Source organism: Rana temporaria, chromosome 1 (assembly GCF_905171775.1).
Source record: "Rana temporaria chromosome 1, aRanTem1.1, whole genome shotgun sequence".
Classification (NCBI taxonomy): domain Eukaryota; kingdom Metazoa; phylum Chordata; class Amphibia; order Anura; family Ranidae; genus Rana; species Rana temporaria.
The window spans coordinates 492,686,111-492,702,109 of NC_053489.1; the positions used below are offsets into that span (position 1 = coordinate 492,686,111).

At 44.0% G+C, this 15,999-nt stretch overlaps 1 protein-coding gene across 1 annotated transcript in view; it reads left to right on the forward strand.

The window, feature by feature from the left end:
- Positions 1-15,999, forward strand: part of EXOSC9 (exosome component 9) — a 38,299-nt gene that overhangs the window by 17,507 nt on the left and 4,793 nt on the right. Inside the window, exons 7-10 of the mRNA XM_040330333.1 lie at positions 2,000-2,132; positions 7,686-7,774; positions 7,856-8,002; positions 8,823-8,983. Of these exons, the coding sequence (XP_040186267.1) occupies positions 2,000-2,132; positions 7,686-7,774; positions 7,856-8,002; positions 8,823-8,983 (530 nt within the window). The remainder of the gene's footprint in view (positions 1-1,999; positions 2,133-7,685; positions 7,775-7,855; positions 8,003-8,822; positions 8,984-15,999) is intronic.

Here is a 15,999-nt window from a genome sequence, read left to right on the forward strand (position 1 = left end):
GTGGCATTTGCTTAGCAATGGCTTTCTTCTGGCGACTCGACCATGCAGCCCATCTTTTTCTTCGTGTGCATCCATTATTGTGCATCTTGAAACAGCCACACCACATGTTTTCAGAGTCCTGTATTTCACCTGAAGTTATTTGTGGGTTTTTTAATTTTGCATCCTGAACAATTTCAGCCACAACTGCCAGGAAAATTTTAGTTGGTCTACCTGACCGTGGTTTGGTTTCAAAAGAACCCATAATTTTCCACTTCTTGATTTAGAGTTTGGACACTGCTGATTGGCATTCTCAATTCCTTGGATATCCTTTTTATTAGGGTTGTCCAGATACCGATACTAGTATCGGTATCGGGACAGATACCGAGTATTTGCGGGAGTACTCGTACTCGCGCAAATGCTCCCGATACCTAAATAGAATACTTTTTTTGTATTTATCAACATGTTCTATGAAAATTCTTTGAGTTTTTTACTACTGCGTGACAAGCAAATAAAACATTTTTATTCATTTTTACTCATTTTTATTCTTTTATAATGTCTTGAGTTAGAGTTCTTCATAATTCTAAAGAAAATATCCTTAGTCTGTATTGTGGTTTGAAAACTGTCACATGACATTTAAAAAAAGTATCGGTATTCGGTATCGGCGACTACATGAAAAAAAGTATCGGTACTTGTACTCAGTCCTAAAAAAGTGGTATCGGGACAACCCTACTTTTTATATCCCTTTCCTGTTTTATACAGTTCAACTACCTTTTTCTTGCAGATCATTTTGACAATTCTTTTGCTTTTCCCATGACTTGCAATCCAGAAATGTCTGTGCAGCCCTGGATGAAAGATGCAAGAGTCTGTCAGGAGTCCAGAAACTCATTGACCTTTTGCACACACACATGAATTACAAGCAAACGGATCACGGGTGAGGATGGTTACCGTTAACCACTTCCCACCCGGTCAATAGACAATTGACGTCCGGGAAGTGGTTCTGTTATCCTGACTGGACGTCTATTCTAACATGCAGGCACGTGCCTGTGGGGGCGCGCGGCGATCGGTGGTGCGGGGGACATTCTGAAACCCTGCATCTCCGATCTCGGTAAAGAGCCTCCGGCGGAGGCTTTTTACCACGTGATCAGCCATGTCCAATCACGGCTGATCACGATGTAAACAGGAAGAGCCGTTGATCAGTTCTTCCTCACTCGCGTCTGACAGACAGGGGGGGTATACAATGATTGTTTATCAGCTTAGCCCTCCTGCAGTACCTACACTGGACAACCAGGGAAGCCACCAGGACCACCAGGGAAGGGGGCAACATGTGGATGGCCAGGTATGTACCCCATGGCCATCCACATGTTAAAAGATATTCGCAATAGATGCCAATCGGTGCCCACAAATGGGCACTGACTGGCAACATGGGCACAACATAGAAAACGTATAAAAAAGTGATGCCCAGGAATGCCATCATCAGTGCCACCTCTCAGTGACCATCCATGCCCATCAGTGCCGCCTATGAGTGTCCATCAGTGCTGCATACCAGTGCCCATCAGCGCCACCTCATTGGTGCCCATCAGTGCAGCCATATCGGTGCCCGTAATTGAAGAAGAAAACCGTATTTAAAAAAATAATAATAATAATTTACAGAAAAAAATAACGATTTTTTTTTTCTCACTGCAACCTTGCAATCACTGGGCTCTAAGATGAATGCAGAACACGCCTACATCATTAGAGTGTGTGTGTGTGTGTGTGTAATATATATTTATACAAATTTTAACAGTACCTGTATATAATAATTTATTCTCGAGTATGCATAAATATATTTTAAAAAGTCACGCTTGTGTGTGTGTTTGTTTGTTTTGTATATATAATTTTTATTAATGTAAAACTTGGTCATAGGCTCTGAGAGCTATTACAAAGACTAGCGATGAAATTTGTACATCTGCAACTATTTTGTAGTCATGTTGGCTAAATATGTAAAGATTTTTATGTTTACTTTCATTTATTTTGCATATAGCACATATTTATTGGTGGATCCCAGTGAACGTGAGGAACGGGTCATGGATGGCCTTCTAGTGATCGCAATGAACAAGCACAGAGAGATTTGTACTATCCAATCAAGTGGGGGAATTATGCTGTTAAAAGAACAGGTGATGTCTATTTGTTCAGTGATCTCACATCCTTCAGTAGGCTGGTTGAGTTAGACCCCTTTCACACTGGAGCCGTTTGCAGGCGCTATAGCGCTAAAAATGGCGCCTGCAAAACTACCCTAAACAGCTGCTGCTGTTTCTCCAGTGTGAATGCCTGAGGGTTTTCACACTGGAGTGGTGCGCTAGCCGCATCTTTGGAGCGGTGTGTATACCGTTCCTTCACCGCTTCCGCCCATTGAAATCAATGGGACAGCGTGGTTATACCGCCGGCAATGCGCCTTTGCAGAGGTGCATTGCGAGCGGTTTTAAACCTTTCTCGCCTGCTAGCTGGGGGTAAAACCGCCCCGCTAGTGCCCGACTAGAGGGAAATTAGCGGTAAAGCGCCACTAAAAATAGCTGTGCTTTACCGCCACCACACCTCCCACCCCAGTGTGAAAGGGGCCTTAAAGGATAAGTTCACCTTTTTTCACAAAAAATAATAAATGCATATTTTTTGCATTTATTTTATTTTTTGCAGGAGCCTGTAAAGCATTAATGGTAGTTTTAATAACAAGCACTTTTCCAAATTGATATAAAGCTGCTGAACACCATGTTCTCTCTAGTCTATGTAATGTAAATCATCCTAATCCTTGTGATTTCCTGGAGCTATTATAGAGATGCTGGCTGGGGGAAAATAAATTGTGCTTGGTAAATGTTGTGGTCAGCATTGGCTAAATATTTGATCTATTTTAAATCCATGCAATATAGTAGATATAAAACATATGTTGGCCTTTTCTTTCTCTTTTTTTTTTTTTTTCCCTCTTTCTTCCATGTGTGCTTTGACATGGGGTTATGGGGAGGAAGTGACCTACAGCAGGGCTCAAAATTGTCCTGAGCTACTAGCCAGGCCTCAAAGGTTACTCGCCACCAGTGCCCCACTCGATCCCTGCCCCGCCCCTAGACACGCCCTCATAAATTATCTTATGAAATTACATTTATTATTTATTTTTGCATAAAACATTTAACAACAACTTTCAGTGCAGCCTTGCCTGTGCCCACCATTGTAGCCTTACTGTGTCCATTGCATCCTCGCCTGGGCAGAGGAATGCGTGGCTGGAGGAAGAGGAAAGCTGCGGGATAGCACGCTGTTACCAGCGCTTGCATTATAATTGTCTCCGCTCTGCTCGACACAGCCCCGCCTCCTGCTGACCCCGTGCCTGTGGTGGATAAAATGCATCGCAGCATTGAACCAGCGTTCTATCTATCACATGCGCAGATCAGGAGGAGGCGCGGGGCTGTGTCGAGCAGAGCGGAGACAATTATAATGTAAGCACACGGTAACAGCGTACTATCCCGCGGCTCTCCTCTTCCTCCATGCGCTCTTCCCTTGGGCCAATCGATGATAGCACGGCTCCCATCTCGATCAACCCCGCCGGCGGTGCTCTCTCCCCCTCCCCTCCAAGGCAGGCAGCCCAGCTCGCAATCCCTCGTTTTCCACTTTTTTGCGAGTAGGCGAGTGGAAAATTTGAGGGCTGACCTACAGTATCTCACAAAAGTGAGTACACCCATTACGTTTTTGTAAATGTTTTATTATATCTTTTCATGTGACAACACTGAAGAAATTACACTTTGCTACAATGTAAAGTAGTAAGTGTACAGCTTGTATAACAGTGTAAATTTGCTGTCCCCTCCAAATAACTCGACACACAGCCATTAATGTCTAAATCGCTGGCAACACAAGTGAGTACACCCCTAAGTGAAAATGTCCAAATTGGGCCCTATTAGCCATTTTCCCTCCCCGGTGTCATGTGACACGTTTGTGTTAAAAGAGCAGGTGTGATAAATTTGGTGTCATGGCTCTCGCTCTCTCATACTGGCCACTGGAAGTTCAACATGGCGCCTCATGGCAAAGAACTCTGAGGATCTGGAAAAAAAGAATTGTTGCTCTACATAAAGATGGCATAGGCTATAAGACGATTGCCAAGACCCTGAAACTGAGCTGCAGAATGGCGGCCAAGGTCATTTAGTGGTTTAACAGGACAGGTTCCACTCAGAAAGGGCCTCGCCATGGTTGACCAAAGAAGTTGAGTGCACGTGCTCGGCATCAAATCCAGAGGTTGTCTTTGGGAAATTGGTAACTAGACGTATGAGTGCTGCCAGCATTGCTGCAGAGGTGGGGGGTAGGGTCAACCTGTCAGTGCTCTGACCATACGCCCGCACACTGCATCAAATTGGTCTGCATGGCTGTCATCCCCAAAAGGAAGCCTTCTTTAAAGATGATGCCCTCAAACAGTTTTCTGTAGATAGACTAAGGACATGGGTTACTGAACCGTGTCCTGTGGTCTGATGAGACCAAGATAAACAAACATATTTGGTTGAGATGGTGTCAAGCGTGTGTTGGGGAAACCATGTAAGGAGTACAAAGACAAGTGTGTCTTGCCTACAATCAAGCACGGTGGTGGGAGCATCATGGTCTGGGGCTGCATGAGTGCTGCCGGCACTGGGGAGCTACAGTTCATTGAGGGAACCATGAATGCCAACATGTACTGTGACATACTGAAGCAGAGCATGATCCCCCTCCCTTCAGAGACTGGGCCACAGGCAGTAGTCCAACATAACTACCCCGAAACACACCTCCAAGACGACCACTGCCTTGCTGAGGGTAAAGGTGATGGACTAGCCAAGCATGTCTCCAGACCTAAACCCTATTGAGCATCTGTGGGGCTTCCTCAAACGGAAGGTGAAGGAGCGCAAGGTCTCTAACATACACCAGCTCCGTGATGCCACCATGAAGGAGTGGAAGAGGACTCCAATGGCAACCTGTGAAGCTCTGCTGAACCCATGCTCAAGAGGGTTAAAGCAGTGCTGGAAAATAATGGTGGCCACACAAAATATTGACACTTTGGGCCCAATTTGGACATTTTCTCTTAGGGGTGTACTCACTTTTGTTGCCAGCGGTTTATACATTCATGGCTGTGTGTTGAGTTATTTTGAGGGGACAGCAAATTTACACTATTAAACAAGCTGTACACTCACTACCTTACATTGTTGCAAAGTGTAATTTCTTCAGTGTTGTCACCAGAAAAGATATAATATGTGTTACTTTTGTGAGTTACTGTATGTAAGTGTTTGCATTGGGGCACAGCACACCAACATCAAAACCTCATCACAACTGTGATCATGGTTTGGGGCTGCTCTGCTGTGTCTTGGCCTGGACGGATTGCTATCATCGAAGGATAAATGAATTCCCAAGTTTATCAATATATTTTGTAGGAGAACTTAAGGCCATCTGTTCACCAGCTGAAGCTCAACAGAAGATGGGTGTTGCAACAGGACAACAACCCAAAGCATAGAAGTAAATCAACAACAAAATGGCTTAAACAGAAGAAAATACGCGTTCTGGAGTGGCCCAGTCAGAGTCCTGACCTCAACCCAATTCAGATGCTGTGGCATGACCTCAAAAAAGCCATTCACACCAGACATCCCAAAAATATTGCTGAACTGAAACCGTTCTGTAAAGAAAAATGGTCAAGAATTATTCCTGACCGTTGTGAACGTCTGATCTGCAACTACAGGAAACGTTTGGTTGAAGTTATTGCTGCCAAAGGAGGTTCAACCAGTTATTAACCACTTCCATACAGGGCACGTATACACCTTCCCGCCCAAGCCAATTTTCAGCTTTCAGCACTGTCGCACTTTGAATGGCAATTGCGCGGTCATGCTACACTGTACCCAAACAAAACTGGCGTCCTTTTTTCCCCACTAATAGAGCTTTCTTTTGGTGGTATTTGATCACCTCTGCGATTTTTTTTTTTTTTTTTTTTTTTTTTTTGTGCGCAACAACTAAAAAAAGACTGAAAATTTTGAAAAAAAATATGTTTTTATTTTTTTCTGTAAATTTTTTTGTAAATAAGAACGTTTTCTTTCAATTACGGGCACTGATATGGCGGCACTGATGGGCACCGATGAGATGGCACTGATGGACATCGATGAGGTAGTACTGATGGGCACAGATGAGGTGGCACTGATTGGCGGCGCTTGTATGCGGCACTGATGGACACACATAGGCGGCACTGATGGGCACACATAGGCGGCACTGATGGGCACACATAGGCGGCACTGATGGGCACACATGGGCGGCACAGATGGGCACTCATGGGCGGCACTTATGGGTGGCACTGATGGCTACTTATGGGTGGCACAGATGGGCACTGATAGGTGGGCACTGGGCATGGATGGGCACTGTGGGGCGGCACTGATTTAGCTATGTTGCCAGTCAGTGCCCATTTGTGGGCACTGATTGGCATCTTTTTTTTTTGTAATGCTTTTTTTTTTTTGCCCACCCTGGTGGTCCAGGGTGGGCTTCCCTGGTGGTCCATGTGGCGATCCGAGGGGGGGCTGCGCTGATAAACAATCAGCGCGAGCCCCCCCCTGTCAGGAGAGCCGCAGATCGGCTCTCCTCTACTCGCGTCTGTCAGACGCGAGTGAGGAAGAGCCGACAACGGCTTTTCCTGTTTACATCGTGAACAGCCGTGATTCGACACGGCTGATCACGTGGTAAAGAGTCTCCGTGAGAGACTCTTTACCGAGATCGGTGTTGCGGGGTGTCAGACTGACACCCCGCAACAACGATCGCCGCGATGCGCGCCCCCGGGGGCGCGCAGCGGCTCAGAATCCTGAGGACGTCATATGACGTCAGGATCAGACAACCACTTTGCCGCCGTCAATATGTCATTGGCGGGCGGCAAGTGGTTAAATCCAAGGGTTCACATACTTTTTCCACCTGCACTGTGAATGTTTATGTGGTGTGTTCAATAAAAACATGGTAACATTTAATTCTTTGTGTTATTAGTTTAAGCAGACTGTGATTGTCTATTGTTGTGACTTAGATGAAGATCGGATCACAATTTTAGGATCAATTTGTGCAGAAATCCATATCATTCCAAAAGGGTTCACATACTTTACTTGCAACTGTATATACAGCATGTGTGCTTGTATGCAGGAGTGCCTGATAGAAAGGGGCATGGAGGGACATATATGTGTGATCATACAAAGCAGGGCATTGCTGTATGTGTGGCTTATAGGTAAGAGCAAATTAACCTGGCTGTATGTGTGGTTGCATGGGAGGGGGGGTCCTAGATGCAATAAGTGCAGTTACACAGAAGAAGGGTATATGTGCTCTTACAGATTTAGGGCCTAAAAGAAGCATGTGTCTGTCAAGCAAAACGTTGCGAGGAGGAAATTTGGCATTCAAGGTTGAGGCTCTCATGCTTTGTTACATGTATTTTTGATGCTAAAAAAAATATCCTTGAATTTTGGGACCAAACTACAATAATACCTCAAGATTATAAGAAAAATAATATTGGCAATAATGCCATGCAACCTGTATAAAAGGGTACAGGAAGCGTGTATTGTAATCCAGAAGGTTATGGTTTTACTTGTGGTGCCTCTTGTCACATAAATGTGACTACGATGGCATGGCCTGCAGGCACCTCTGCACATTAAGTTACCAAATAGTCAAATGCCGTCATATCATGTCTATGTGCTTTTAGTGTCATACTGTTTCTCAAACAGGTTCTGAGGTGCAGCAAAATTGCTGGCGTTAAGGTGGCTGAGATTACGGAACTGATTCAGAAAGCCCTGGAAAATGACCGAAAGGCCAGGTGAGCCAAGACTTGCAATGGAGATGATAAAAGCCGAATGGTGGTGTGCATGTCATTATGGTTTTTATATCTTTTTTACAGAAAGGAAGGAGGCAAATTTGGCTTTGCAGAGTCTCTTCCAGACCAGAAAATAACTGCTCTAAAGATGGAAAAAATCCCTGTAGATACTAAAGATGTAGAGAACAAAGCTGAAGAGATCATTTGTAAATCGGAGCCTCCATCAGATGTGTATCCTTTATAACAAATGTGTCATTTGGTCATATACTGTATACTCTTAAAAATAAGTGGGGGGGGGGACTTGTCACTAAATGCTCAATTAATACAGAAGTGATATGGTCTTACCAGAGCTATACTGCTATTTCTAAAAAAAAAAGAAATTTTTAAAGTAAAGTGGTCTTGCGTGCTACTAAAAGAAATGTGTTTAAAAAGAAAGTCATTGATGTGCCCAAATTCTCCTTCAGTCACTGACTTGTTATGCAGAAATACTGAAGGTCCTTCACCACAGTTCTAATGGGCTGTAAAATGCAGGCCCATTTAATTTGCTGAGTCCACCATCACCTGACCCTCTGATTCCCCCCCCTATGGGGATGAAGACTGTTGTCCCAGTTCTGGAGACCTGACCCCCTGCTGACCAGTCTTGTGCCACCCCGTTTTGTGATATCCTCACACTACAAGAGTTTCTGAGAGGACCCTGCCACTGGACAGCTCATTGGGTGTCCACCTCAGCTAGGTAGTGACGTGGACATGCAAAAAAGGGCCCTTCCAGTCTGCAGTCCAGAAGATAGGTTTCACACCTGACTGAATTATGGTAAAGATTTGGGGCTTTTAGATTTTTCTTTTTATTGCATCCTGGGGTGGGTTAGGGTATTGTTTGTGGGCAGGGGTGCAGAAAAACAACCACAGGGGTTATGAGATCGTTTTGCTGGGATCCAGGAAAGTAGCAAAGACTTGCCTTGGGAATAAACTTGCTCAACCGAACTCTACTTGAAATGGATAATCATGGCATTTATTTCAGAGAGGGTTATTTTTCTTAGCTTTTTTCATTCAGCAATGAAAAACCGGTTGTTTGGGCTGCTGGCACTGCTCAGATTGGAGAGGGAGCTGGAAATGCATGGGGAGAGTTGGAGGAATCGGAAGAAGAGGAGGAGGAGGATGATGATGAAGCAGTTTTGTTGATAGAGACTAACACTACAAAGAAAATTTCAAAAAGTGAGTTTATTAGAATTATTAGTCAAGATCCTATTGTGGTTTGCAGGTGGAGTGTACTGTGTAAGAGCTTTTCTCATGTTGTATAATCTGAAGGTTAAGACTGGATGCTATGCATTCCTGTTCAACATTCACTGAGCTACTGTATATGTGTGTAAAATAAGTGAAATGGCTAGTATGTTTTATTTGGTGGTTTAAAAAAAGCCTAAGGACCTTTTATCATAGTGAACACAAAGTTTATTAGTGTGAAAATTGTTGACTGTCCTACAGTCAGTAAAATTGAATGTGACTGTAAGGTTTACACTTGCAGAAGCCCTTGTCATCCCTCTGAAAAGCTAACTGGAATGGATGTTGTTTTATGGGCGATGAGGTGTTATGTGTTTTTTATCATGGCCTGTTTTAACCCTGTAGACTAGAGCCTGGACTAGCTAGAACAGGAGAAAAAAACGTGCTTTCCATATAATAAACAAGGCGGGGTATCAATGGGGAAATAAATATAGGAAATGGTTGGCCAGAGCAGTCAGGGAAAAGAAAAATATCTTTTATCCCTAAAATCAAGAACGATAAGGGAGAGATGGTGCATTCGTCTCCTGAAATAGCAGAGGTATTTCATGCATATTGCAGCTCACTATATAATGTGAAACAGAGAGGGGAAGATGGACAGAAACGAGATGCAAAAGTTGATGAGTACCTGCAGGGCCTAGACCTCCCCATGTTGCTCAAGGAGGGGCTTGTACAACTTAAAGCCCCAATTACTCAAGAAGAAATGAGAACATCAATAAAAAATATGGCCCGGGAAAGAGCCTGGGCCCCGACGGGTACTCTATTTTATATTATAAAAGATTTCAAAAGCTTTTGATCTCTAAATTTATGTGAATATCTGAATACCTTAGCAGAAGGAGAGACCCTGCGAGAGGCATCATTACTGGCCTATATAACTCTTATTTTGAAAGAAGGGAAAGTCCCAGCAGTCCCAGCGAGCTGTAGGCCAATTTCTCTGTTAAATACAGACATAGAGTTTTGCTAAAATAATTGCAGAGAGATTAAAGCCGCTATTGCCAAGCTGGGTACATAATCAGGGCCAGATTAAGAACATCATGGGCCTGGTGCTGAGGATTTTGGTGGGGCCTTTTAGGCTGCATTCACACCTCCGCGACAAGTAACGCCGTGTACGCGGCGTATTTTGCCGCGAATAGTGTAACTTTTTTTTTTACAAATCCTTCCTATTGCTTTGTATGGCCGAATGCCAATGCCGCCTGAAAAAAAGGGTCCGGGACTTTTTTTCATGCCGCATGTGTACGGCGTCTATGAGATGTGAACCATCTCATAGACAGCAATGGGAATTCTCCCCTCCAGCGGCACGAGCGGCCGGCGTTTTGTCGCGGAGGTGTGAATGGGGTGTAATAAATAATAAATAAATGCGTGGGAATGACATGAACGCAGCCCAGCCAAGGCAAGTGACCAAAGGCACAGAACCCAGAAGGAAGACCGGGTGAAGATGGAAGTGCCCGGGCCCCGTCTGATTCATCACAGCGCAGCACTGGAGGGCTCAGTCTGAAAATTGAAGTGTACACTAATGTGCTAATATGCTGTGCATACTTGTACGTTGTGGCATAACCTACCCCAGGGCCTCTAAAAAGTAGTAATGTCAGGAAAGTTTACTACCGCTTTAATATCACAGGAGCCTCTCATGGGGCCCCCTACTGACCCGGTGGACCTTGGGCAGTGCCTAAGTGCACAGTTGCCAACATTTAAAAAATATTTTCAGGGCCACTTTTTTATATAAGTGCTATATTTAGAGTAGCTGAGATCCCCGGTGTTCCTCTATACATCATAGTAGTAATCACAAAATTAAATGAGTACTAATAATGGGGCAGAACAAATATGAGAACTGATATTTCCTTTAGTTGAACTAACAAAAGTGTGTCCATTCTAGAGCTGGTAACATTGAGGATATTCAGTATAATTTTAAAGAACTGTTTTTGTGGGTAAGCGACATAGGGGAGGAGTATGGACGGTATATAAGTGGGAAGTATGTGCAGGTGAGGGAGAGGAATGTGGAGGGTCTAACAGTGGGCACTATGTACAGGAGAGGAGTGTGAAGGGTATGACAATGGGCAGTATGTACAGGAAGAGTGAGGGGGTATAAACAGAGGGTAGTACGTACCAGAGAGAAGTGTGGAGGGTATGATGGGGCAGTATGTACAGGAGAGGAGTGTGGAGGGTATGAAAGTGCGCAGTATGTACAGGAGAGGAATGTAGACGGTATGGTAGTGGGCTCTATGTATAGGAGAGGAGTGTGGAGGGTATGACAGTGAACACTATGTATAGGAGAGGAGTGTGGAGGGTATGACAGTGGGCACTATGTATAGGAGAGAGGAGTGTGGAGGGTATGACAGTGAGCAGTATGTACAGGAGAGGAGTGTGGAGGGTGCGACAGTGGGCACTAAGTACAGGAGAGAAGTGTATGACAGCAGGCACTATGTACAGGAGAGGAGTGTGAAGGGTATGACAGTGGGCGCTATGTATAGGAGAGGAGTGTGGAGGGTATGACAGTGGGCCACTATGTACAGGAGAGGAGTGTGTAGGGTATGACAGTGAGCACTATGTACAGGAGTGGAAGGATATTTAGGGACTGAGTAGTGGTTAAGCGGGTCATACATGGATTGAAATTACGCCAATTATGCAGAGACCAGCCATAGTCAATCTATGTATGGGCTAGCTGGTTTTACACAAGTCAATCTATTAATCAACTTGAGTACAACCAGCCTGTTTTTTTTTTTCTTAAAACAATCAGTGCTGCCAGCTAAAGTTAGCAACACTGATCATTGTACGCACTGGCAGAACACAATAACACTGCAGGAGTGATTCCCCCATCCACAGGTCAGCAGATGAGAGGGTGTGTGGGGACAGGCTGGGGAGAGATACTAGTCAGTGGCTGGGTAGGCACTGGTAGTATCAGAGCCAGATACACACAGGTTACATACGCCACGATCGTTAGAGCGAGAAAAATAATTCTAGTACTAGACCTCCTCTGTAACTCTAAACATGTAACCTAAAAAAATGTAAAGCATCGCTTAAGATACCAAAAAAAATTGTGCTAACTTAACTAACTAACTGTTTTTTTAATGAATGAAACATTTTTTTCCAAAAAAACATGTTTGAAAAATTGCTGGGCAAATACCGTGCTAGAGCTGCACAATTAATCGTTAAAAAAATCGTGATCTCGATTCAACCCCCCTGACGATCTTCAATGCAGAGTTTGCTGATTCTTTCATATAACTGTGGAGAGACTTTCAGCTGTCAAAAGAAAATATCTGGGCAGTCTGCCAAGTTTTTAACAGGAAACATTGTAACTGACACTTCCTTCTTAGATCAAAGGGATACACTTCTGTGTGTAAAGAACAAATCTGGGCAGTCTACCAAGTTTGTAAACAAAATGAAACATTGTAACTAACATTGTAACTAAATGTAACCACTTAAAGTCCAACACTTGTTTCTTAAGTTAGAAAGCAATATTATTTGCTAGAAAATTACTTGGAACTGCCAAACATTATATATATTTTAGCAGAGACTCTAGGGAATAACATGGCAATTGCTGCAATATTTTATGTCACACTGCATTTGCCCATTTCAATGAATAAAAAAAAAACATAAAAACAAAACAGTGAAGTTAGCCCATTTTTTTTTTGTTTTAATGTGAAAGATGATGTTACGCCGCAACAATCGTGAGAGAATAGTGATCTATCTTCTAAGCAAAAAAATTGCAATTCTCATTTAGCCAGAATCGTGCAGCTCTGTACCCTGCAACATAAAAAGTGCAAAGACCACCATAGAGTAATTTTCTAGCAAAAAACAAATGATGATTTTTACATGTAGTAGAGAAGTGTCAGAATTGGCCTGGGTGGCAAGGGGTTAATTACCATGAGTAATATACAAATAATTATTATAAGCACTGTGATCCTATCAGTCTGCTGCAGTGTGTCAGCTTGTATTTATATTGGCCGCTCTGAATGTAGCTTCTGACAGGCTGTGCAAGCAGGCCCATATCTCCGGAACCATAAATGATAGCCGTCCCATATTTTAACCAGTTGTGGGGTAGCTCTTCCCTGCCTACCCCCCACATGTGGGGTTTCTGTGACCTCTGGTCATCGAGCTACAACCCCCCAAATTCGATCTTAAAAAAAAAAAAAATTCTTAAAAAAAAAAAAAAAAAATTTTTTTTTTTTTTTTTTTTTGGGCAAATGGGCCTATCTTGAGGAAGGGGCCTGGAGCTGCAGCTCCATCAGCCCCATTGTTAATCCGGCCCTGTACATAATGATCAGGTAGGGTTTGCGACAGGGAGAGAGGGAAGGGATAATGGCCTGAAATCAGTTTATTTTTTTTTTATTTTTTTTATCATTCATGAAGTAAAAGGGGGGTACCCCAGTCGCATTCCTGACGATTGATACCGAAAAGGCCTTCGACAGGATGGACTGGGGTTTCATGTTTGGAACATTTAGACATCTGGGTATTGGGGTGAGGGTGATGAAATGGATAGCTGCTTTTTATCATCCAACGGCTAAAATTAGAATAAATGGGAATCTATCTCCTCCTTAACTTATTTAACAAGTCAGGGGTGCCCCCTCTTCCCAATGCTGACTTTATTTAAAATAAATATGTCCAAATCTGAGATTTTGAATATCGCTATCCCAAGGGAGGAGCAGCGGGCAATCCAACCTAAATTCCATTTTGTATGGTGTAAGGCGGGACTGGGGTACCTGGGAATAAAATTGACTGCATCATTGGATACTATGTTTAGGGCCAATTATAAACCAGCGATTAAAGTGGATGTTATATATATATATATATATATATATAAATATATTTATTTATTTATTTTTATTATTATTATTATTTTATTTTTTTAAACCTCGGTCCGTTTCGCCCCCCCCTTGCTGTGAGTGACAGGTTATTTATATATCTCGTGCACAAGCCTGTGACAGGCACACCCTGTGTAAAAAAAAAATTCACATCCACCTCCTCTCCCCTCCCCTCCAGCTCTCCCAGGATTGGCTGCCTTTACTGTGTTTTGACTGGATGTTTCTCTTCATGGGGTGTGATCCCCAGATCAGGGTGATGAGGAAATGTATGCAGTGAACAGCCAGCAGAATATACACAGACAAGTGATTGGGGGGGGGGGGGGGGGGTTCATGTATCTAGTCAGAGCTGGGCAGAGTAGAAGATCCAGTGATATTATTAATAATAATATTAGTATAGTGCAGTGTGTGTCTGAGGTCACCTGATCACAGTTGCAACATTCCTTTCCATCACTATTGTGTGTTTTGTGGGGGAGGGGTGGATTTCTCACTTTTTATAATTGCACCCAGTAAGGCTGGATCACATTTGTGCACGGTGCGAGATCGCATGTAATTCGCACCGCACTGCAAATCGCATGCGATGTCCATGCAGTGCGATTTCAGCCATACAGATAGTATGGCTGATATCGCACCGCATTCGGACCAAACTCACACAGGACCCTTTTTTGGTCCGCACCAGAATCGCATGGGTTTTCACACCTCCGATTCATGTCCGAACTGTCAGTTCGCAGTGCGATATGCAAGCTGAAATGGGGGTGTCATTAACATTGTATGACACTCCCCAGCAGTTTGCATATGGCAGTGTGAACTGCCGTGCGAGTCGGGTGCGATGTGGGAACCCGCAGTGGATTCGCCAATGTGAACCGAGCCTCAAAGCATACAGCCTACAAATGTCACCTGACTGCTCCCACAAAGGCTCGGTTCACACTGGTGCGATTCGGGAACCCTGCGAATCCACTGTGGGTTCCCACATCGCAGCCGAATCGCACAGCAGTTTACACTGCCATATGCGAACTGTTGGAGCGTGTCATACAATGTTGACGACCCCTCCATTTCAGCTCGCATATCGCACTGCAAACTGACAGTTTGGACATGAATCGGATTGCACAGGTGTGAACACCCATGCGATCCAATTCTGGTGCGGACCAAAAAAAGGGTCCTGTGCGTGTTTGGTCCGAATGCGATGCGATTTCAACCATACAGTTTGAATGGCTGAAATCGCATCACACAGACATTGCATGTGATCTGAACAGCAATGCAGTGCGAATCACATGCGATGTCTGGCATGGCACCAGTGTGAACTGGGTCACCTGACATTTTTTACAATTTATTTTTGTACTTCTTTTTTTTTTTTTTTTTTTCACAATGATATCCTACCAAGGATGGTTTACATCTTTCAAATGATCCCAAAAACAGTACCGCAGGGCTACTTCAGGAAATTAAGATCAATGTTACTAAAATATATTTGGGCGCATATGCAATCCTGGGGTGTTTATGTAACACTGGGGAAAGCAAAAAGGTCAGGGGGACTAACCGCACCGGACTTTGAGAAATACTAGCAGGCGATTTCTGTCTCCGGGACGGTAGAGTGGATTCATAATAAAAAAGGGAAAAGTTGGGTAAATATGGAGATATCGCAAAGTAAAGTTAATTTAGGAAAGATGGTTTGGATACCACAACAGCACCGGGATTTAACCATTGGACACAAACCCACTAACTAGAAATAATTTTAAGATTTGGGATGGCCTAGGGAGATTGTATCATTGGGACTGTAATTCACCATTAACCGATTGCCGCCCGGCGCACGCAGATATACGTCTGCAGAATGGCACGGGCAGGCAGAAGGACGTTGTGAAAATAGTGGTTGTTGTGGAAGCACGCGCAAGCCACGATATCCGTGAGGCCGAACGTGGGTCCTGCGGACTCGATCGCGGCAGACAAACCCGCGATTGTCTCACGGAGAGATAGAACGGGGAGATGTTGGTGTAAACACAACATCTCCCTGTTCTGCCTAGTGACACTGTCACTGATCGTGTTCCCTGTCATCGGGAACAACGATCAGTGACGTGTCAAAGCAAGTCACGTCCCCTGACCGTAAGAATCGCTCCCTGGGGAACGCTTAACCCCTACAGCGCCACCTAGTTGTTAACCCCTTCACTG